The sequence below is a fragment of the Pimephales promelas genome, chromosome 19 (genome assembly GCF_988280905.1).
Source record: "Pimephales promelas chromosome 19, fPimPro1.hap1.1, whole genome shotgun sequence".
Lineage (NCBI taxonomy): Eukaryota > Metazoa > Chordata > Actinopteri > Cypriniformes > Leuciscidae > Pimephales > Pimephales promelas.
The window spans coordinates 25,408,955-25,431,580 of NC_142787.1; the positions used below are offsets into that span (position 1 = coordinate 25,408,955).

At 38.0% G+C, this 22,626-nt stretch overlaps 5 protein-coding genes across 5 annotated transcripts; 2 read left to right on the forward strand and 3 right to left on the reverse strand.

The window, feature by feature from the left end:
- Window positions 1-54: 54 nt before the first annotated feature.
- On the reverse strand, window positions 55-21,199 carry fibpb (FGF1 intracellular binding protein b). The gene is made up of 4 exons (XM_089123673.1): window positions 21,083-21,199; window positions 1,105-1,198; window positions 422-597; window positions 55-244 (listed from the first exon to the last, which is right to left on the reverse strand). The coding sequence occupies exons 1-4, from the start codon at window positions 21,104-21,106 to the stop codon at window positions 242-244; spliced, it is 297 nt and encodes a 98-aa protein (XP_088979799.1). The 5' UTR covers window positions 21,107-21,199; the 3' UTR covers window positions 55-241.
- Window positions 1,206-5,230, reverse strand: fosl1b (FOS like 1, AP-1 transcription factor subunit b). Its single transcript, XM_039693580.2, has 4 exons — window positions 3,949-5,230; window positions 3,301-3,537; window positions 2,255-2,362; window positions 1,206-2,173 (listed from the first exon to the last, which is right to left on the reverse strand). Exons 1-4 carry the CDS (start codon window positions 4,057-4,059, stop codon window positions 2,036-2,038), a joined length of 594 nt encoding a protein of 197 aa, XP_039549514.2. The 5' UTR covers window positions 4,060-5,230; the 3' UTR covers window positions 1,206-2,035.
- tmem223 (transmembrane protein 223) lies at window positions 5,882-7,057 on the reverse strand. Its single transcript, XM_039693579.2, has 2 exons — window positions 6,452-7,057; window positions 5,882-6,372 (listed from the first exon to the last, which is right to left on the reverse strand). The coding sequence occupies exons 1-2, from the start codon at window positions 6,912-6,914 to the stop codon at window positions 6,074-6,076; spliced, it is 762 nt and encodes a 253-aa protein (XP_039549513.2). The 5' UTR covers window positions 6,915-7,057; the 3' UTR covers window positions 5,882-6,073.
- ovol1b (ovo-like zinc finger 1b) lies at window positions 8,207-10,046 on the forward strand. Its single transcript, XM_039694031.2, has 4 exons — window positions 8,207-8,489; window positions 8,927-9,117; window positions 9,230-9,473; window positions 9,569-10,046. Exons 1-4 carry the CDS (start codon window positions 8,390-8,392, stop codon window positions 9,862-9,864), a joined length of 831 nt encoding a protein of 276 aa, XP_039549965.2. The 5' UTR covers window positions 8,207-8,389; the 3' UTR covers window positions 9,865-10,046.
- On the forward strand, window positions 11,029-18,862 carry tmem151a (transmembrane protein 151A). The gene is made up of 2 exons (XM_039694056.2): window positions 11,029-11,564; window positions 17,102-18,862. The coding sequence occupies exons 1-2, from the start codon at window positions 11,505-11,507 to the stop codon at window positions 18,731-18,733; spliced, it is 1,692 nt and encodes a 563-aa protein (XP_039549990.2). The 5' UTR covers window positions 11,029-11,504; the 3' UTR covers window positions 18,734-18,862.
- Window positions 21,200-22,626: the final 1,427 nt, after the last annotated feature.

Consider the following 22,626-nt stretch of genomic DNA (forward strand, 5'->3'; position numbering starts at 1 on the left):
CCCACCCCTGCATCTCTACCACTCTTCACCCTCCAGCCTTCCCCCCTCCCTCCAAATTCCTGGTTTCCAGACCAAATCCCAAATCTATTATGTTTTGTCCGCTTGCAAAACAATCCACCTGGGTTTTATTAGGCAAATCCTGTGCAATTCATAGGCCTTAATTACTTCCTATTTTTAATACACTTTACCTGGTTAGCTTTCCTCCTAATCAAGCTCGCTTGTGTCTGACGCTGCTGGATATTTACTGGGGGATGTCAAAGAGGAATGCAGACACAAATTAACAGGGCAAAAAAAGGAGGCACCCCTCCTGATTTGACTGTAACACACAACCCGGTGCCAGGAACATCATGCGTCTTCATTACACACAGAATTAAGAACCATTAAGACAATGGCTTTGATGGAAACAACAGAGGTAGCCTACTTTCAGAAACAGCAGGAGTGCCAGGGAAAGTTCTGCAGATATCCAAAGGAAATTTCCGTGACCATTTGTAAGGGGTGACAGCTGTCCCAGCTCTGGCCTTTTATAAGGTAGTAAAAGTGTCTCCTCATCCATCCACTCCAGAGCTGACCAGACCCCCTGCTGATGACCCACACCCGCTGGGCACACAAACAGGTAGCTACTATTACCCAAATAATAAGTAACAGGACTATCCTAATGACCACTTTTAAAACCAGCAATTAAGGCAGAATTTTTTTACTCTATACAAGAATATACAGAGGGATCTGAGGCTGTAAAAATTAGCAAAGAGAAATTTGATCAAGCAAACTGGAAACCAGCAATGAAAAGTTATGGTATTTTCACACTCTAAACAATGCTGGGTTGTTTGAACCCAAATTTGGGGGTAAAATATGGACAAACCCAAATGTTGGGTTAAAAATGTCATTTAGACTTCAACTTTCACTTTCAACTGTAATTGCATTTTTAACCCAACATTAGGGTTTGTCCATGTTTGACCCAAATTTGGGTTGAAACAACCCAGCATGTTTTAGAGAGCAGAGTGTTTCATAAGACTTGATGCCTGTGGGGGAAAAAAACATTTTATTAATAACAAATGTTTTTTATATGATAAAGTGATCACAAAAACACACATAAATGCATGTAACCTGAAAGCCTGAAGCGTCTGCACAGAGCTGCTGGCCTGAGGAAAAGTCTGAGGTCTCTGATTGTCCATTTGTCTGACCGGCACGGTTCAATGAACTGCGAGGAGAAACGAAAATCATCCTGACACATTCAACATGGGACTATTCTGGGACAAATATCATCTCATGGCATGCAGTTTATCAATATCTACAGTATCAGTGCATTACCTTCTCCACAAGGTCTAATATAGGGGTTGGAATATACTGTAAATGCTTCATATGGCCTCATGTGTGAAATTCTCACCTTGCCAGAACATCAGACAGGAGAAAGTCATATTATATGTTCTCCACTAGGGGGTCTTTTAGCTCTTCCACTTTAAACACACTTGAAGTTGTCAAAATGAGAAAAGGGTAACAAGGGGTTAAATAGTTAATGCATTGACTAACATTAACCTGCTACAGCGAACAATATATTTGAAATATTTAATCCGGGAAGGACAAAACAATGATAATGAATGAAACCAAAAGGTTCCATATAGATCCTTTTTCCTGGTTACACAGAACCCTAAAGGGTTCTTGTTATTGAACCTTTTAGGGGTTCCAAATACGTAGCGCTGATAGAACCTTTTCTTCTAAGAGTGTACTTTTGAACAGTACATATTAGCTAAATAAATAAATAAATATACAAATTATGGAGCTTACGCCCAGCCAAATTACACCCCTACACCCATGGTACAAAAAGATTTGACAGAGAAACGCTATTTGAAGTTGTGGTTTATTACAAAAACAAGTAAAACAAATCTGCATGCAAGATAATAATTCTCAAGGTAGCCAATATCACTGAAATATATATGAACATTTCGCTTTCTTAAACAAATATAAGCCTATTACGTTATAAAATACACAGCTGATCTGAACCCGCAGACTCAGCACTAAACATGACCAGCATCAGTGTTTATTCTGGGTTTGGGTCATTAAACTTGCAGATGGGCATATGTGCCTCAAAAACCAACTCTAGTCTTTCTCTCTCCCTTTCAAGTGCAGCGATCTCTTTTTCCAGTTGCGTCTTCACTTGTTCCAAATGATCCGTCTCCTGAAAGAAAAAGCACAAGCTCAGGATATACAGCTAGGCGTCTGTAGCATAGTTTATACCACAAACAATAACCCTTCTCACATTCTGTAATGTGTCAATAAGTATCCGACGGCGATCCCGACATCTGGCAGCTGCTACTCTGTTCCTTTCCCTGCGGATCCTTATCTTGTCAAGTTCCTCAGAGGACATCTATAAAAGAAGACTAATTTCATTTAAGAACCATTAAGCTTCAAGGAATAGTTCACCCAAAAATTACATCTATTTACATCTATTCTATTTACATTACATTTAATGTTGTTAAATGAATGTTTATTGCATTTTTATTTCATGTGTGTTATCATGATGGTATTTAATGTTTGTGTGAATGACATTGTGCAGCTTCTTTATTAGCAAGACTGCTTGTGATGAGCTTTGATTGATCATGCTCTGATGATTGATGGTGGTCAGTGACACACAACAGAAATCAAGTCTTCAATCTGTTGGTCTATTAACATTATATCAGATTATAAAATATGGTTTATTACTGAAAAATTTAAGTTAAGTCTTTAAAAACAATAATGTTGCTGCCGTATTTTTGACGGTAAAGTTCTGGCAACCACAGCTGCTTTTTTTTTACCATAAAAATTACGGTTTTATTTTTTTTACAGTGTACCATTCACTCCCATTATAAAGCTAAGAAGAGCCAGGATATTTTCATATATAAATCTGATTGTGTTTGGATGAAAGAAGAAAGTCTTATAGACCTAGGATGGCTTGAGGGTGAGTAAATTATGGGAACATTTTCTGTTTTGGGTGAACTAGCCCTTTTAAGTCTAAAAGAGTGCAGTGCTGCCATCTTATGGCGGATAACAAGAAAGCATACCCACAGCAATTCTACCCTATTCCAAATATGCTGTTCCTGTTACTCATCCATTGGCACCAATGTCATAGTGATCCATCTGAGCCTGCGCTTTAAGATTCCCGCTCAAATACCACAGCACTGACTCACTCCTCGTGCCCCTTTGTGATTCAGGTGTGAGTCATTTCTATCTTTTACCATAAATGAATGAGTCACTGGAACCGGAAGTTCACTTTCCCTATTTTCTGCATTGCAAACTCTTAAAATATCAGAAATATAAGTAACTTACATGCTTATTAGTTTGTCCTACAGCACTGTCCTCCACTGCTCCGTTATAGGACTGGTCAGGACTGGAGCACTGTGGCAAACAGGGGCAGTTGGGCATGGTGGTGCTGGGTATGAATGAACAAAATGTTCCCAATGTCGTCTCTGATTGGGAAAGTAGAGAGGACTGCAGAAGCCACTGAAGATCTGGACTAGATGTAATTACATCAAGACTTGGGCTAGATGTTTCCTCAGTGAGATTCTGCAAAATATTAAAATAAACTGTTAACAATTAGCTTTATATTGCACACTGTAAAAAAAAAAATATTTAAAAAAAAATATTTTTTCAAGATTTCTTATCACAACATTTTTTCTTTTGTCAAATCAACTTAAATAAATTATTTAGTTGAGATAACTTATTATTTTGAGTTTCTGATGATTAAATTAATCTCCTTCATTGTATTAACTCACTTTTTCCAGTTCAATTAACTTAAAATTTAAAGGCAACCAGGTACTTTTTTACAATGCAGATGCAGAAGAAAAACAACTATTGTCAGCTATGATATCCCTTTTATTTAACTCAAATGATTTGAAAATATATTCATTCAAGTAGGCTAAAGATCCTAAAAAAATAATATGTTTTTAAATAATTAAAAAAAAAAAAATAGCCTACCGAACTTATGTGAAAGGCCGTTGAGTTCTCCGGGTCCATCCATGATTGAGGAATCTGGGAAATGGAATCATGCATACGATAAAACGTTTCTCTTCCTTCATTATGATTCATTATTCATTATTATCAAACCAGACCAGTATCCTACAAGTTCATATTATTTATCTTTGTTAAGGTCGTTTAAACCCATCTCCCGTTAATTGAAATGTAGCACAGATCCGATAGCAGAAAAATAACAAAATTATGATAAATCCATCAGGGCGAATGATGAAAAATAAACCAAAACACGTGCAACTTTTCTTGAAATGTTTCAACGCCTTCTCGCACCCACTCTATCTCTCCTCCCCATCAGTGAAGCATCTATCGTTTCCAATCTACCGCCTTTTCTCCTCAGTGGCCACTAATGTGCCTCTAATGGCCATTACATTCTTGCCATTGCTAAAAGCGCCAACTAACTTTCACTAAAATTATATTCACTGGGAAGTGGGAAACCAAGTAAACGTCGCGAAGTTTGAAACGTGGTTTAAGAGCTCCAGAAGCTTCCATATAGCTCACACCCTACACGTTGGGTTTCAATTAGAGCCATATTTTGCCAATAGTGACGTGTAGGTTTGAAATGTATGAATAAGGGAACCGTTGTAGAACCGGTAGGACATTCATGAATCACTGAACTGGGTATGAGCAAACAGACATGTGCTTCATTTTATGTGTCATTGTCAGTTAGGTTAATTATAATATTATGATATAAAAAATCATGTTATATTATATTATATTACCATGTTTAAAAAAAACACCTTTCCCCCCAAATCAGTGTGTTGTGAGTGACCAACTTTAAATGTTAAGTCATTTTGTTGTGTTCTGCTTTCCGGCTAGACAATTATGAACGATTCATGCCTGTCAGCCAGGTCTCTTGTCAATATAAATAGCCTATTGTTATTTAAAAAAAAAAAAAAAAAAAAAGGGTTTTGAAAGAGCTGCATTTTTGAAAGGCTGCATTTTTAAAACACAGAAAACAGTAATATTGTGAAATTACAATTTAAAATAACGGGTTTCTATTTAAATGGGCTATACTTATTTAAATAAATATAAATTAGTGATGCAAAGCTGAATTTTCAGCATTATTAGGCTACTCCAGTCTTTAGCATCACACATTATCCTTCAGAAATAATTTGAATATGCTGATTTATTATCAATATTGGAAAGAGTTGTGTTGCTTAATATTTTTTGTAAATACTTTTTTCTTTTTTTATGATTCTTTGATGAATGTAAAGTAAAAAAAATAATTTATTGAAAATAGAAATCTTTTGTAACAATATACCATTCAAAAGTTCGGGGTCAGTAATTTTTTTGTGAAAGAAATTAATAATTTTATTCAACAAGGATGCGTCAAATTCATAAAAAGTGAAAGAAAAGATTTATATTGTTAGACAAAAATTATATTTTGAATAAATTGTCTTTTTAACTTTAACCCTAAAAAAAGCACAACAGGTTAAAAAAAATAGGCAGCAAACTCAATTGTTATGATGCAATGATTCCAAAAATTCAGTTTTGCACCACAGAAATATTTTATAATTTACAGTAATAAAATAGTAAACCATGATTTTAAATTGTAATATTTCACAATATTGCTGTTTTTTCTGTATTTTTGACCAAATAAATAAAATAACATATAACAGTTTCCAAACTGTTGACTGGTACAAAAAAAAAGTAAAATAAAAATTAGAAAAATTAGATAAAAATTAGATGGCAGGAAAAAATCTCATTTCTCCTCTCTCATATTTTTCCATCACCATGTCCCTTTAGGGCTCCACAACACATGGATGCTGCTGAGAAAATAAAAGCATAGACAGAAGTATAATTTTGTCTAGTCAGAAACTTGTAATAGGGATATGACTAAGCCTATGAGTCACAAAACTCAGATGGCAGAGATAGAATATGCCTGTTTAAGCTTTTTTTTTTATTATTAAATCAGCACAAATCCCAGATAAAAAGTTTTATTATTAACAGTAAAGTTACACAATTCATTCCTCTTCTAATTTCAGTGCTTCAGGGCAACAAGAAACGAAATGAATAGCAGATTTGACACATCCACAGTGAAGTAGAGTCACAAAGGGGTGTAAAGGACATATTATAAAGGTCTGTAGGCCCCAACAGTAATATCAAATAGTTTAGGATTATTCAGTGTCCCATCTTTGTCCAAAAGAAAGTAGAACTTGTACCCCTTGACTTTAAGAGGAATAAATGATGGTGATTCCTGTCTGTGTGCATGACAGGTCACTTGAGTCAAAGGCACAGTTAGATGGTGAGCTCTGAGAGGTCCCAGCGGTGACTGTGTCCACACGGTCACATTTCCACCTCCCTTATGCAGTATTACACGACTGACAGAACGACGGCTGAACAATACTGCCAGTCCGACAATTCCTCCACCTACGACAACCGAAAAAAAAGACATTTTATACAGCTCGAATACAATAAAATGCAGATAAATTGCAGACTTAATTCTTACCAATGATTAGGCATCCTAGGGTGAATCCATACCTCCAGGCATTTGAACCAAGGTTCATATCAAAACTGAAAAGCCCCCCAAACTCAGTTCTAACCATTGCAGGTTCACCGCTATTTCTTCTTGTGTCTCGAAGACTTGTGAAAGCAAAGTGAGCCAGATATGCCCAGAATACAAACTGACCACCACAAAAAATGGCCAAAAGTCTGAAGAAACGGGTCCGGTCATGTTTAAAGAGAATCACGTCTTTTGCGACGGCAGTGGAGGTGAAAGTATATGCGTTCCTGACTGATTTCACGCGCACGTGAGAACGCAGTGGACTCAAAATGGTTGTGATATCATTGATTTTAACGAACTGGGTCGCTGTAGACACGGAAGCTCTTAAAGACTGAAACATTGTCAGTCGATACGGCGAAATAAATGGGCGACAACGCTTTACGCCCAATAACACGCACTGAATAGCCATGGTTTTCGAAATACTGATATTTCAAACACGACAAATTTCTGAACAATTGGCAACAATATTATTATCTAACATGCTGAGAGATTTGAACTGCACCAGTGGGCAGCGCCATGTTTGCTATATTTTAAACTACGGATGCCTCGTTGGTCCAATCGGTCAAGTTTGATTATAACTATTTGTTCAAAAACTATTCGTAAATAAATAAAAAATCGTTTTAAAATGTTTGTCAAAATTGGCTGAAAAGCAAATGTGACTGCTCCGCTATTGGACATTATTTATTCATTATATTTTGTGTTGAAAGGACTGACTATCTTCTCTCTGTAGTAACATTGGCTTTTAAACATAGGCTACTCCATAAAAAATGGACCCCCCCAAAAAAAAATCAAAACTGTTTTCCTGCTGTGTATAAAACTTTATTAAAAAAATAGGCTATCTAATATTCCCTTAATTTATCAACTGATGTAGTTTCAACAAAGTGCATGGACACATTGTGTAGCCTATAAACATTTAGCTCTCGTGTAGCCTATTCATTTTCACATGGTACTTAGGTTTGTTTGTGTTTTCATTGTGTATGTGTGTGGGAGGGTCGTTTTACTGTGACTCTTATCTGATTGTTGAGACATAGGCTCCAAACTAATTTGCATACAAAGGTTTGATTTAGCCTACTCTTAACTGATAACAGCTTATGTTAAACATATATCTATAGCAAAGCGTCAGAATCATTTTATTATATGAAACACCCATGTTTTCAAGAATCAGTGGTGTATTAAAACTTTAGTAGGCTAAATATAGACCATTTCACAAGATGTAAACAACACTGGTCCAGAAGCACTTCCTGTTTCAGTTTTTTAACACTACATAAAAGCTGGGATAAAAATACTACCAACAGAACATATAAAACTGAATCAAAAAGTTAAACAAACATCTTTAAGATGTTTTCTTTACATGTGAAATAAAGAAAACGGTTACAAACTGAAACAGGAAGTGCTTCTGGACCAGTGCTGTTTACATCTTGTGAAATGGTCTATATGTGACAGGGCACTATTGCCCCCTGCTGATAGCCTACTGTTACAGCGATACACCTCCATTCAGAAAGACAAAACACCTAAACAAAGGAGTAGACCCACACCCAGACAGACCTCAAGCCATGGTTTAAAAAGTTGATAAATTGACTAAAAGTACATTATCAGTGTTTTACATTACCATTGTACATTATCATTATCAAACTAACAAGAACAGGTTACTATTTAAAACAATACATAGTAACAAGTTTATCTTTCTCGCTAAGGTTGAGAACCGGTTATACTTGTACCTGCACTGCGCCGTTATGTTTCTGCGCATGCGCAACATCACCTGGCGATTTCCTTGTTATAAGGAAAGGGATAGTTGAATTGTGGATAACTGTTGCGAGAGGATCCGCTTAAAAGCATTCTAGGAACTTAGACAAACATAATAAACCATTCTCTAGGTTTTCGAAAATGCCTCGTGCATTCTTGGTCAAAAAAGTGAACATCGTTACTGGAAAAAGAAGCTGGAGTGAGATTCCGGATTCCTCGCGGGAGTCTGGGGACATACCTGGTGAGTGTCTCGTTCATGTTTGTGTGTCACAGGCTGGGAAGTTAACATAATTCAATAATGCATAATTAAGGTATTATAATTCCTTTTACGTTGACAAATGCGGTTAGACTAAGCAATAAGAAAAAATAGTTTCTTATTATTATTGTTAGGCCTATATCCGAGCATTATTGACTATATTAATTTATTTGTATTATATGTCTTGTCCTTTCCTTTTTTTATTATTATCTATATATTTAAATGACTTTTAAATGAAGGTTAATTCTGACTCTGAATTCTATATTTGTAGGCTATATTGTATTGAATGTTTATACACCGCTTTGTATGCCTGTATTACTTGCTGCTGCATAACAAAAATGATTACATAAATTAAGAGTACTTGAACTCAGTGGCCAGTTAAAATCTGTTGATCTCCTCTCTCTGCTTTTGCTGCTCCCTAGAGTCCCTTTTTCCACCATATGTGCATGAAGTCTCAGAGGGAAACATTGCAGAATACTCCTGCTTCACAACTGCCCAAAACAAATTCCTGACTGCAAAGCTGCCATCCTCTGCTGCACAGGGTCAACTTAATCACAAGCCAGAATGTCGCATGAGGACCCAAAGAGTGCCTTACTTGCGCTCAAAGATAAAGGTGAGCTGACAATTCTTTTGGTTTAAAGCGGCTGCTTTGGCACGTGTTGTAATGTTAATGTGAATTTTCTGTGCTGTAGCAGGATATGATATCATTGTTCTCCCATTTTCAGATAACTACAGGTAATATGCCGTCTCTGCTGTCAGTCATCCCAGAAAATGCGAGTAAATTAGCAGACATTCCACCTGCTGCATCAGTTTTATCCTGCCTGGTATGTCAGAAGACGTTTACTACAGCGCGTATGCTGAAACGCCATGTAAAGTGCCATAGTGAAACAAAGAAGTACACTTGTGACCACTGTGGAAAAGGATTTAATGATACTTTTGATCTAAAGAGGCATGTACGTACACATACTGGTAAGTTTATGTGAATAATAATAATGTATATTTACATATTTAAAATGTTTGTATATATTTTCACCTCTAACTTCCTCTCAACTTACAATATACAGGTGTGAGACCCTATAAATGCACTTTGTGTGCTAAAGCCTTCACCCAGCGCTGCTCCTTGGAATCTCATCTAAAGAAGATCCATGCCATTACTCAGCAGTATGCCTACAAAGAGCGTCGAGACAAACTGTATGTGTGTGAGGAGTGTGGCTTGACCGCACAGACACGGGACAGTCTGCAGAATCATCTTCAAGCTGACCATCCACAGAGACTTATACTGAGAAAAAGCAACTGTATGCTGGCACATATTGAGGAAGATAATGTGTCACTGTGTTCACCTGAAACCCCACAAATATAGTAAATATTAAGTCAGTGATAGATTTTCCATTCTACATGCACTTTTGTACAGTCAGGAATTCTAGGCAGAACCAAATGTCTTAGAATTATTGGAAATAGGAAAATAATTCTGATGTAATGAATTGAATTTAAATTACACTTTAGCAGTATATTGTTCATATTTCAGCAAAAATAAAATTCTGGATTGTTGTAAGAGACGACCCTATTTTTTTCTTGAAAGTATAGTCTTGTAAAATATAATATTGGTTACTTTTGAAAAAGAGTATTTATTATGAAAGAATATAAATCCCTTTAAGTGCAAACTGAATAATGTTTTAGTTGTAAATTTTATGATATTTGCGACTAAATGAAAATGTAGCCTATTACAATTTAAATTGATGTTGAATGCAATTAGTTGAACTTCAGATTTATTTTTGACATACTTAAGAAGGGCATCTGTATAAGTAATTTCATAATTATTTCTACTGTCTATGAAATTTGGTTTAAGTCTATTGTCGAATATACTGACAACCATTTATTGTATAAATGTCATTTCTATTGAAACTTACACATTTGTAATGATGGAATATATTAACTTTATGTAGCCTATATTGAATAACACACATAGGCCTATAGTTAAAATTATAATCAAAGACTTTACGTGTGCTTTGTGTGTTAGTCAACACAACATAGCCTAAGTGCAATTATTTAAAGCATGATATAAGAAACTTCTTAAAAGTGCACTTAAGAAACAACCAGGAATGTCTAAATGGACTATTATTACATTATCTTCAAGTAGGCCACAGTTTTAAAAATATATATAGCCCAAAATATGCTACTTTTATTACGATTTGGCACGCTACCTAGACGTGCACATTCAAAACACTACTGGAGAGATTGTCTAAGTTTTTTTTTTTTTTTTTTTACATCGCAGCTTTAGCCATAACAACATAAACACGACCATTGACTATTTGACTACTAAATAACGAATAATGATAATAATAGTTATTAAAAAACACTATGAGGACCGAACCTCGAATGAGCAAGCGCTGTCAGCGGGTTGGTCCAAACTGCCCAATTATTCGCGTTTAAGGATGACGTCAGAGTGAAGTCCGCAAGGAGAGAGTTCAGGTGAAAGGAGGTTGAGGTGGAAAATACGAGATGCTCGGGAAGAGGAAAGTCTGAGGATTCTGTCATTTCAACATTGCGGATTTTCTTTCCCTAAATCGTAGAGAATATAATAAAAGATTAATCTCGCCGCCACTGATTACGACACACCGTGATCTTCGACAAAGACGGCTGAGCAGCGCGAGCCGCGAATATGATGCACGCGCTGTTATCCAGCCATCGCTCCGTGTCGAGCTTGCGACGCTTATGTCACACAATTGCTGAGGGGAAATCAAGCGCAACAGTTACTCGATATTCCTGATCCTTGACCGGAATAGAATCCAGAAGAGATTAGGGGATGTGATAATAACCTTTGTGAGACAGGAAAAGGAAAGGACGCATCTTTTGGGGGGATGCTCGTGTGTAGTGTGGATATCGCCACCATAGAAACGTGGTGGCACTCGCCGCTGATGGGGTGAAGTAGGTTACGGAGAGGTCCTGACGGTGGACCGCATCCTGGACCGTGTGTGCCGTGGAAATACATGTTAGTGAAAAATGCAAGGGGTGACTGTGACGGGAGAAGCGCCCACATTGAATGGGGGCGGAAGGGAGGAGGTAAGGCGTGAAAATGTTGGTAAATAAACCCAGAGTTTCTTCTCGTTGTACTGCTATTGTCGTATGAATATGTAGAAAGTCAAATATTATTTTGTAGAATTATATTGTACATGTTGTTTTTCATGGGTTCACTGTTCTTAACATTCAGTTGCACGCATTATGAAATGTATATTTGGTTTGCATGTAATTCATAATCAAATACAATCAAAAACAAAATGAGAAAAATATATATTGTTTTAGCTATCTTGCCTGTAGGCAACAATGTGCGAGAATGGAAAGATTATAGTGAAAAGGATTGATTGCAATCCATTTTACTGATGTCAGAAAGAATGCTAAAATATTTTATTACATATTAACAGACGCACACTAAATAAATGACAGAATATAATAAAATTGGATCCTAGATTACTTAAAAAGTCACTTTAACTGTGCATAAGATTTTAAAAAAAATTATATATATATATATATATATATATAAATGCAAATACAATATAAATCTAAATAAAAACCAAGACATTTGCTTTTTCTGTTGTGGCTGCATGTGTGATGATGTCACTGCACAGTTGAGCATCCACTCCACTGAACAATGATTCTGTTCATTTTTGAGTATTTACTTTAGCTATTAACTATTTAATCTTGGTTAAAATTGTTGGTTTATTAAGGGAAAGAGTCTGTCTACATGCTGTGAGCTATAGTTGATGAGAATGAGAATGCACATCAGTTATTTGCGTTTGTCTATTTTGCCAGATCTGCGATAGAATGAATGATATTATGCATCTAATACAGGGAGGATTGACCAAATGGGCTCCTATAGCTTTCTGCATGTAGTAACTGTAAGAAGATTTTTCTGTTAGTGATTAAAAAAAAAAAAAACAATTTCAGAGAAACCTAATGGCTTAGCTACATATTGTCTAAGCATATTAAGTTGGATAGGAGAAAATATTTGAACATAAAAAATTACACATTTTACCTTAAATATTTTCTTTACAAACTTACTTTTAGAAGAAAATGTACTACTGTATAGGCGGGTAATCTACTTAAAGGGTTCTTATAGAAAACTTTAGGGGTTCCCTTCATTGGGATCATGAATAAAGCAGCTTGTAAACATGATTAGGAAATAACCCTTGAAAGTATTATCAAATCATGTGACACTTTTCTCCTTATATGGAACCTTTTTGCATTAAGGATTCTTTAAAATTGAGCCAACCCTTCTATAAAGAACCCTATTGATTTTTTTTCTAAGAGTTTAGACATTCTTTGTTCTCAGATTTTCTCACTTTAACCTTTTTTCTGACTCGCTCTGCTTTCTCACTTTGACTTTTCCCACCTGACTTGCAGCATTTCTCTTAGATAACCAGAGGTCAGGTCTCAGTGGGTGCATTCATTATTTTCTGGATGGTTATTCATCCAGTGTGCAGTTCATTAAAGAAAATCCAATAATTAACACACACACTTTTCTGGCAGAACATGCAGTGCCTTGAATTATTTTCAATGCATTATTTGTGACAATACAAACCTTCCCAAATTCTTTCTCTCACGCACACCCTCAGTTGCTGAGTTTACCCCCATATTCTGTTACAGACCGATCAATAGACCGAGAGACAGGGTGGGGGATGGGACACTTTTGTAATCATTATTGAGTTTTCATAATGTTTGTGCTACATTGTCACTTACAAATGAATCAGTACTTTTTTTAGCTGCAGCTATTTCTGTATAGTGACAGCTCTTTTCAATTGACAATGTCTGACGTTCAACTGTTCTCTGAACAGTATATGAGTCTGGATGTTTCGTTCATGCTACTTCATGGATAAACGCATCTCTTAATGAGTGCTTGCCTGGTCTGATAGAAATAGATGTATATGCTGACAAGGCAATCAAGACTTTAAAAGGCCACTCAGACCTTCCTGTTTTGATTTATGAATGTATCCTATTCTCTTCTGCTTTACCATCATTTGTTTATCCACACGCCTCTAAGAAGTCTCTGTTGTGTGTTATCCCCAGATTAATCTTCTCTGCAGTCTAACGGTTGATGCATATCACTCTCAATATCATTTGTTCAGACTGAATATTTTATGTGCCCATTCTGCCCAATGTCCTTCATCTTAAAATATTGCACTCACAATTAGAAATGAGAAGGTCTCCATTTTACCAAATGATAAGATAATTTCAGTAATAAATCTATTTAAAACAATTCAAGTGTTAACGCAAACTTCAATGACTTTAGCATAAATGCAATAAAATAGTTGTCCTTAACTACACAACAATTAGGCTATTACACAAACAATATAATATAACATGTCATATACTGTATATTATATTGTAACAAGATATTTTGTGGGAAGAAAGTGGTGGGAACCAACCGGCGAACGTTTCACAAACTTTAATAATAAACCAAAGTAAAAGCGGCAGCCTCTCATGGACAACTGCTGCACACATAAACATAACATAGCGTAAAATCCAGGCCTGGTTCTCTCTCATCATTTACTGTCGTCCCTCCTCCTTTTATGCTTGCTAAGGTCCTCCGTGAGAGATAGGAGACCGGTGCAGCATGCAGGTGACGCTCATTATCAGTTACGCCACAGGCCTTATCCTGCTTGCCACATGTACTGTATGTACTGTATAACAACATGACATCATGACTTTTGCGTAAACATATACGCCACTTTCGAGTCAGGTGGCGTGTTATCGCTACGCATTTTGAGCTATCCGCGTGTATGCGTATATGTCTATGCCATTAACATCCGCGTCATTCCGCGTGTCCGTACACGCAGTCAAATCTCCAGTCATAAATGCCATTAACCCCACTGACGGTTAAGTTTAGGGATGGGGTTGAGGTAAGTCATATCTTTTTTTTACCTAGGATGGAAAGGGAACAGTCAAATGCCATTAACCCCAGTGACGGTTAGGTTTAGGGACGGGGTTGAGGTAACTCATATATTTATATAACGTTAAGTCAACGGCGTTCATAAACACGCTGAAAGGCGATTATGCGTCTTGATAGCGCGCCAAAAATGGAAATACGAATTGGCGTGTCATACACACGCTACTTCATGAGATCAGTCTGTGTACATAGGAGGCCTTTTCTGCTGGCCTAAACACTATCAGAATCACTGACTTGTACTTTTAAAGGGTTAGTTCACCCAAAAATGAAATTACTCACCCCCATGCTGTACCAACCCCCTAAGACCTTTGTTCGTCTTCGGAACACAAATGAAGATATTTTTGATTAAATTTGAGAGGTGGATCACCTCTACATAGGCTGCCTAAGGGATCTTAACTTAATCGAGTAATTAATTACTTAATTTTCATTTTTTGGGTGAACTAATCCTTTAATAAAAAAAATTGTTTAGTATAGTATAATATAGTATTAATATACTAGAAGGGGGGAAGGGGGTGGCTTTGGCCCCCCCTGGAATATGATTGGCCCCCCTGGTGCTCCCCGCCCCCCAATACTATTGGGGTAGATTTACTGTAAACCTGACAATGCCATTGGATCAGAGTGCTGTCAATCACTGCTTGATTTGCAATTCGCAAAGCGTAATCACGGTTCCACGTTTTTCAAACAGTAGAAGAGAGACGCCTCGACACGTCACACAATGGTTATAGCCGGTTATAACTGACATTTGAATGAATGGATGAATTCACTTATGGGAACGTCATTCAGTTCTGGTTTATTTTATTTTACTGGTTCTTTGGCCCCAACCTAATTTCTACACACCACAAGCAAGTAAACTGAACAAAAACAAACAGTCACTTGTTTTCTTCTCTTATCCCCTATCACAAGCCAAATAATCAATGACTCGTCTCATACACATGTGCAGGAAAACACACATTTGGGCTTGATTTTATGATTCTGCGCAGCACTGATGCTTCTCATGTAAAAAGCATTGAAATGCACATGCTCATATGACTTCAGACATTCTTGGGGCATCTAAATAATTTAACATATTAAAGTGGCTCTGAAATAGCAGGCTAACTTTATCCACTATTTATACATCACTGCCATTTTGCTCTATGCAAGTTCCCCAATCACAGCCTCCAGAACTGAATCTCACACTGAATATCTTTCACATCTCCTAGGACACTTTTTTTTTTTTTGTGGTACCAACAGAATTCAACACTTGCTTCTCATCCTCCCACAACTGCACCTCTCTGCATCTACTAAATATATGAAACCTACTGACAAAACCTAGAGAATACATATTAATATGTAAATGTATGCATGTGAATATACTATATATATAATACTATATTATCATGCTTTTTTTTGCTTCAGGTCATCATTATTAAAAACATGTGTAGATATATTAGCCTGTGCACTTGGTAAGTCACACTGTAGGCCCTATTTCTTTCTCTCTCTGTTTGCTCTCGGCCTTGTAAAAGGAACAATTAAACTCCTACCAAGAGGAGCAGACTCCATGTCACGCTTGGGCTGCAGCCTGCTTTTAGTGCTGCAGTTTTTCACAGCAAGGGCATTGCTCGTACTATTAGCTGATTAATGTGTAAGGGTGTGTGTGAGAGAGAGAGAGAGTGATGTTAAAGAAGAGACGAGGAAAGAAGGACAAAGAGGGGACGAAAAAAATATATATTGCAGACCCTCCATAATTTTTTTTATGCAATACATTTGTTCATGTGTCAGAGGAACTGTATGGCTTGCTTTTTTTTTCTTTTCTACCGTCTCCTACTTTGGAATCAGTTCATTTTTGCCCATATGGCCACAATACCTCAAGCCACCACTGTGCTCAGACTAGGCAGTAGAGATCCATATGCATTTAGTCGAGATGATGCACTCAGTGATGTCTAAAAGCTTCTAGACTTCCCCTCCACAGTCATACAGAGCGTTTTAAAAGGAGATGGTTTGGGTTACGAGCAGCCAGGAAATGTATTCAGCCCTCAGGAGAATGATCTATTACCGAGTTCTCTCTGCAGCATGTCAGAGTGCATATAACAGACTGTGCTTCACTCAGTTGTGCATATTGTAACACAAATGAAATATACCTGTACCATGAATCCTCTAAAACAAGGGTTCAATAAAAATAAAAGCAAAACTGCACATCATTTTATGGAAAAAAAACTTCTCATCCTTTCTTGCAACATAAGGATTTGTGCTTGTGTTGTATCTTTCTAGGGAGGTTTCCCTCACCACTGTAACTTAAAGCAAATCGAATTTGCTTTAGAACAATATTTATTGTGGAAAGTGGCATAAAAAAGTATTCTCATTCTCATTATAATGTACATATAAGATTAACTAAAATGTATCATGTGTATTTTTATCAGCATGTGTTATGGTTTTCTGCCAACTAATTTTTCCTTTTTTCTTTCCCTGTCCCTTCTGTCACCCCCCCCCCCCCCACCCCCCATGCTCCCCTCTGCTTACTTGTCTCTGGCATTTTTTTATTCCCATTCTGTTCACCACCTTCCAACTCGTCACTTATTGAACCCTGCCCCAATCAATTTCCTATCCATCTGCACAACCCTCTGTCCCTTGGTCTTCCCATATTTTCATCCACATCCGGCCTCCCCCTTCCCGCCTATAGCAGCGTCCCCTGAAGCAGTCCCTGAGTGGGTCGCTGTGCCGAGAGTCCCACTGGAAGTGCCTGCTGCTCACCTTGCTCATGTACGGATGCTTTGGCACGCTAGGCTGGTGCTCCCTGTACCGCATCACCGTAATGGCTTCTGATGACCAAGGCCCCGCCTACTTCTATGGAGACCGAGCCCGACTCTATCACGACAGCCCATGTTCTAACGGCTACATCTATATACCCGTAGCCTTTCTGGCCATGCTGTACATTGTCTACTTGGTGGAGTGTTGGCACTGCTACTCAAAAACAGCTAACCTTGCTAAGGTTGAAATCAGTGAGGTGTATGACAGGATACAGCGGTTGCAACAAGCTACACCCTGCATCTGGTGGAAGGCCATCAGCTACCATTACATACGACGTACCAGACAGGTGACGCGATACCGAAACGGAGATGCGTACACTACTACGCAGGTGTACCATGAACGGGTCAACACACATGCAGCGAGCTCAGAGTTCGATTACTCGCGCCTCGGGGTCAAAGACGTTTCGAAGGAACTGCAGGGCCTTTTGGAGCATCCCGTCACCCGCTTGCGCTTCACAAAGTGCTTCAGCTTCGCCAGCGCCCGTGCTGAGACCGCCTACCTCACGCAGCGAGCGCGCTTCTTCGGGGACAACGAGGGTCTGGACGACTACATGGAAGCACGGGAGGGTATGCACCTTAAAAACGTTGACTTTCGGGAACACATGCTGGCATTCCCCAACCCATTGCGCCCACCGTGGTACACCCGACGCTGGGTGTACTGGCTGGCCTCGGCTTTCCTGCTATCGTGGCCTCTTCGTGTGATTGCCGAGTATCGCACAGCGTACGTCCACTACCATGTCGAGAAACTTTTCGGCGAGAACGAGGATGCTAATGACAATGATAATACGGAAACGGGGAACTACTGTACGGGCTTTGAGCGTGGCACCGGGGGTCCCACTCTGCGCATCATATCACGGGTCAACACGGTGGATATGACCGAACTGGAATGGCACATACGCTGTAACCAGCAAATGGTGCCTAGCTACTCTGAGGCCTTGCTTATGGATTTGGATGTGAATACAAACACACCGTTATCGGTCGCGATGGCAGCACGTATGCGACGCAATTCTAGCTACTTTCTACAGAGCTGCCCCAGGTGTCGGCCCTCAACGAGCAGCTCCTCGCTCCCTTCCTGGGTTAGAGGGAACGTGGCTGCAGGGACAAACTTATTCCCTATTAGGCCCGGCGGCAGGCTGTCCCTTAGTCGCAGTGGTTTCTCTCTCGGCCGGTTACAGACCGCAAGAAACCGCCATCCCTGCCTGTTTCACTCGAGAAGCCTCGGAGGTGGGATGAGCAGCCGGCTGGAAGAGGGCAGTGGGGGTTTCCTTGGTCTTGGGTTTAGAGTGCCAGATGAGGAGAGGAGGGGTGTATTAGAGAATGAAGGGCTTGAAGATGACAACATGGAGGAGACGGGCCAGGAACAAGTGGAAGAGAGGGAGAACGGAGAGACCAGGGAGGATGAGAGAGACAGGCCACCAAATTATCAAGACGCTCTGTATTTTCCGGTGTTAATCATTCACGGAGAAGAGAGCTGCCATGGGGGGCATGACATTGACACAGGTTAAAAGAACCGATATGGTGTAAAGAATGTATGAAGTGGCTTTTAAAAAGTAGTGGCAGATTGACATCTGAGGTGCAGATAAGAGACAGGGAGATCGAGAAAGTTGAAGAAGAGATGCGAATTTTTACCAGAATCAGGGTAGAAAAGTCGAACCCAAAGGAGACGGATTTGTGTCTCGGTGTAACACTGAAAAACATCTGTTCATGAATGTGAAGAAAGTTTTAGGGATTGAAATGAAAATAATAGACATTGGTCATGTCATATCAATGTCAATTGACTTGATACAGACTGATCCTAAATAGTTCATACCTAGTAGAAAATACCAATAGGCATGGAACATCAGTGTCCTATATTGATCTTAATGTCCTATTATTGAAATCTCTGGCATATCATGTCCATAACAAACTAAAAGGTTAGTGTGTCCTCCTTTTGACTATGGGAGTTATGTACTTTACATGAAAAGCTGGGCGTCTGCAACCCGCATTTAACATTGCAAAGCAGTTTGTGCGACTCTGCATTAATGTGAAAAAGCCCATGCTGGTGTAGTATTATAAATCCATTTGTATACAACATACCAGTAGCTTACGTGAAAAGGGACTGAGATGTGAACTGCAGAACAGTTTTAAAATATAGCTACATTAGAAAGAATCGAAATTCAGATGGACAACTAAGGTTGAAGCAAAACCAACTGGTTCTCAGGGGGGAAAGTAAAAAAAAAAAATTAATAGACCTAATAAAAAGGGATGGTAAAAGATCAATGAGTGAATGTAGGCTGGTGAATTGTAATCCCTCACTGTTTGACACTGTGCTTTAATCCACTGTCCTGGCTAATGACTTGTTTTAATCTCGTTCTTTTTAATTGCCTGGTAGAAGCAGGGTGCTTATGACTTCACTTATCTTTGCCTTAGAGGTTTCTTATGTCAGCCTCGTGTCTACTACAGCCAACTGACAGTAACAGCAATTCAATGTATTCCTCTTTATTACCCAGAATACACACATTTGCTTTTCTATCACGGTGGGGACCTTCTGTTGACTTCTTTTGGGTTTATACCAAGCTAATTATATTTTCTATTCCTTACCCTTAAAACTAACACTCACAAAAAGTTGTTTGCATTTTTAGATTTTCATTAGTATGATTATAAAACCATTGTCCTTTAATATTCTTGTTGGTATATCTATCCAATACTCTTTCATTCCTCCCTAGACTGTTAGAATGTTTAAAATATTGGATTAAGCTCGTTTCAGTGTAAAACAACTACTGATAATAGATATAGACTACTCAAGATACAAAGTAGTGCAACAATCCTCCACCCCATGTAGTCACATTGTTGATATGCACATAGAAGAGCAAACAAGCATAAAATATATGTGTAGCACAAGCACAAAGTGTCACCTACTATACAAGCAGTGCAGGGATCGAGTTAAAAATAAGCTGTCCTTGGAAACACTGAAGGAACGAATGTATAAACAGCCTTGCACACGGAGAGGAGGTAATTACAAAAAAAGGTAAAGTCCAAAGCACACACCAAGAGCATCCCTGTATTGTTTGTAGAATTTCTGCTAATACTTCAACAAGCACTAGCATATCTTTCAGCAATGAGGAAAAGATTACAGTGGCCATGACCATGATTCTCTTATTAATAAAGTCAAACCATTAACTGTGTGTTTACTGACTGCTTTATTATCATTATTATTAATTATTGTTTGACTTGTTACTAAATTTATTGCAGTAACTTGCCGGTACAGATGAACAACAGAAGATATTAAAAGAATAAAGACTGTACTGTACTGATTTGTATGTGATGTCCTTACCATCACAACAAATAATTTATGCAATAACTCATAGTCATATGTGTTATGATGTTTTGATAGAACCTGAAAGTCATAGATGCTTCATTTGACTTTGAATAATCCTTGGTATCAATTAATAATGCTGTGAAATTCTGGATTTAGTCTCAGTAACTCTAGGCTAATGACCAGAGTTGTTTTTAGGGTTGGATCGATGCAGACTTGGCAAACGCATACAATCTTGTTGGAGACATACTTAACAGTGTTTTATACAGTGAAATTGTTATGTATATTATTTGACTACATCATTGCACATGTTTTCAATCTCTTGTGATTTTCATGCCATGCTTAATGTGTGGCGAGTGACCACGTGCTACACTACTGGCTTAAATCACGTGTTTGGCCAATGGTTCCTCCTAGTGGTGGTGTTCGCAAGAACCCCAATTGAGACTTGTTTTACTAGGAAAAGTACAAAACGTTTTAAAAAACGAATACAGTATTGGTCCAAAAAACAAAATTGATTGAAAACATATTTCTCAATTGCATGAAATGTCTGGAAACCTACTTGTCGGGAATTACTTGTTAGCATGTCGTCGTCCTTCCATCCTCTCCCTCCCTCAGTTTATAATCTGGGTTTGAAGGACTGAGCAGCAGTTTCCCACAATGCAGCTGACAAATAATAGAGGGAGTAAGAGAGGCCAAAGGAGTGTCTGTGGTGGATATAAAAGGACACAATCCAGACCTGGTAAGTCAGACAACACATATTCAAACATTTCCTTCATTGAGGAATGAAATTACTCAGTTAATTAGATTGACATTTTAACTTAGTATAGCCTACATTGCAGGAAGACCTTATAAATGCTTGATTTAATAAAAAAAATAATTGCTACACACTGGAATTGAGTGTTAGGCATCAATTTCCAATCATCATGCCATTCCTTTGCTAGCTATAAAAAAAAATGTTTAATTGCATTACTGAATTTGTTCTTTTTTATATTACTCTTAAGAGAAGTCAAGTAACAGTGCAGGCGCTCAGATAAGCTTTTCACTAAGCAGCTTGTTACCTCCCTTGAGCCTGATGATTCAGACTAGTTCTGCCATCAGAGATTTAGGTCACAGAGACACGAAGTATGTTGTTCTAGTGACAGTGATGAGAGCCAACTTTTCAAATACCCCTTTACTTATAGATATTTAGGACGGCATGCATTTGAATCTGTCTAATAATTGTCAGAACCAAATCCACTTATTATTAAACTGCTACACTTTTTACTTTAGTAGTAGGCCTATTTTTCAATGTAGATACGTCTTCAAATCAATGTAGTGAACAGCTCATTGAATATGTTAACCTTTTTTTTATGTGTGACCAAAAGGGCAGGTTGTCCCCATCAATAAACTATTTTAAACTGTAAAACATTTATAAAACACAAAATAATTAATGACAAAGCCTTTTTTACTGTGTAGTACTGTATAAATTTCTAACATCTACATGTGACAACTTGGCCCAACCTGACATTCGTCTAAGGCTAAGCTACCGTCCTGAGAAGATCTTGAACTCGTTCAACCTTTAGTTAAACGGGATAGTTCAAATCATTTACTCACCCTCAAGTTGTTACAAACCTGTACGAGTTTCTTTCTTATGTTAAACACAAAAGAAAGTATTTTTAAGAATGTTGGAACCAACCAGACAGTTGACGGTAGGCACTGACTTCCAAAGGAGAAAAAAAAACACTATGGAAGCTATGCTACCTGTCTGGTTAACAACAACTTGGATGAGTAAACGATGACAGAATTATTTTTATTTTTCTGTGAACTATTCTTTCAAAACTAGCTTTATTATATTGTTGACCCTTTTCTGTGTGTTTTGTGTTCACTTGTTTACCCAACGGCCACCATGGCAAACACCGGTTATTCTTCGCAACAAATATATCCTACGACTGTTATAATTAAACAGGGTTTTAAAATAGTATTAATATTCGAATATTCTTGCTGGATATTTTTTTCTTACTTTACAATCCAACTGTCCTTGGCGTGGAGTGAAGCAACTGTGAGGTGAAGAACCACAGGATGTCGAAGGAGCAGCTGGACTCCCACGCGGAGGGTTTGCTCTCA

Bases quoted from the DNA above. Each gene is read 5' to 3' on its own strand.
- fosl1b (XM_039693580.2), bottom strand. From the start codon at position 4,059: ATGAATCATAATGAAGGAAGAGAAACGTTTTATCGTATGCATGATTCC. The intron at 3,538-3,948 runs GTAGGCTATTTT...AATATTTTGCAG, and splicing joins CGGCCTTTCACATAAGTTCG to AATCTCACTGAGGAAACATC. The intron at 2,174-2,254 runs GTGAGAAGGGTT...TTTTTCTTTCAG, and splicing joins TTATTGACACATTACAGAAT to GAGACGGATCATTTGGAACA.
- tmem223 (XM_039693579.2), bottom strand. From the start codon at position 6,914: ATGGCTATTCAGTGCGTGTTATTGGGCGTAAAGCGTTGTCGCCCATTT. The intron at 6,373-6,451 runs GTAAGAATTAAG...CGGTTGTCGTAG, and splicing joins CCTAGGATGCCTAATCATTG to GTGGAGGAATTGTCGGACTG.
- ovol1b (XM_039694031.2), top strand. From the start codon at position 8,390: ATGCCTCGTGCATTCTTGGTCAAAAAAGTGAACATCGTTACTGGAAAA. The intron at 9,118-9,229 runs GTGAGCTGACAA...TCCCATTTTCAG, and splicing joins ACTTGCGCTCAAAGATAAAG to ATAACTACAGGTAATATGCC. The intron at 9,474-9,568 runs GTAAGTTTATGT...TACAATATACAG, and splicing joins GCATGTACGTACACATACTG to GTGTGAGACCCTATAAATGC.
- tmem151a (XM_039694056.2), top strand. From the start codon at position 11,505: ATGCAAGGGGTGACTGTGACGGGAGAAGCGCCCACATTGAATGGGGGC. The intron at 11,565-17,101 runs GTAAGGCGTGAA...TCCCGCCTATAG, and splicing joins ATGGGGGCGGAAGGGAGGAG to CAGCGTCCCCTGAAGCAGTC.
- fibpb (XM_089123673.1), bottom strand. From the start codon at position 21,106: ATGCTAACAAGTAATTCCCGACAA. The intron at 1,199-21,082 runs GTAGGTTTCCAG...TTCTCCTCGCAG, and splicing joins TAACAAGTAATTCCCGACAA to TTCATTGAACCGTGCCGGTC. The intron at 598-1,104 runs GTTACATGCATT...TTGTGTGCCCAG, and splicing joins CAGACGCTTCAGGCTTTCAG to CGGGTGTGGGTCATCAGCAG.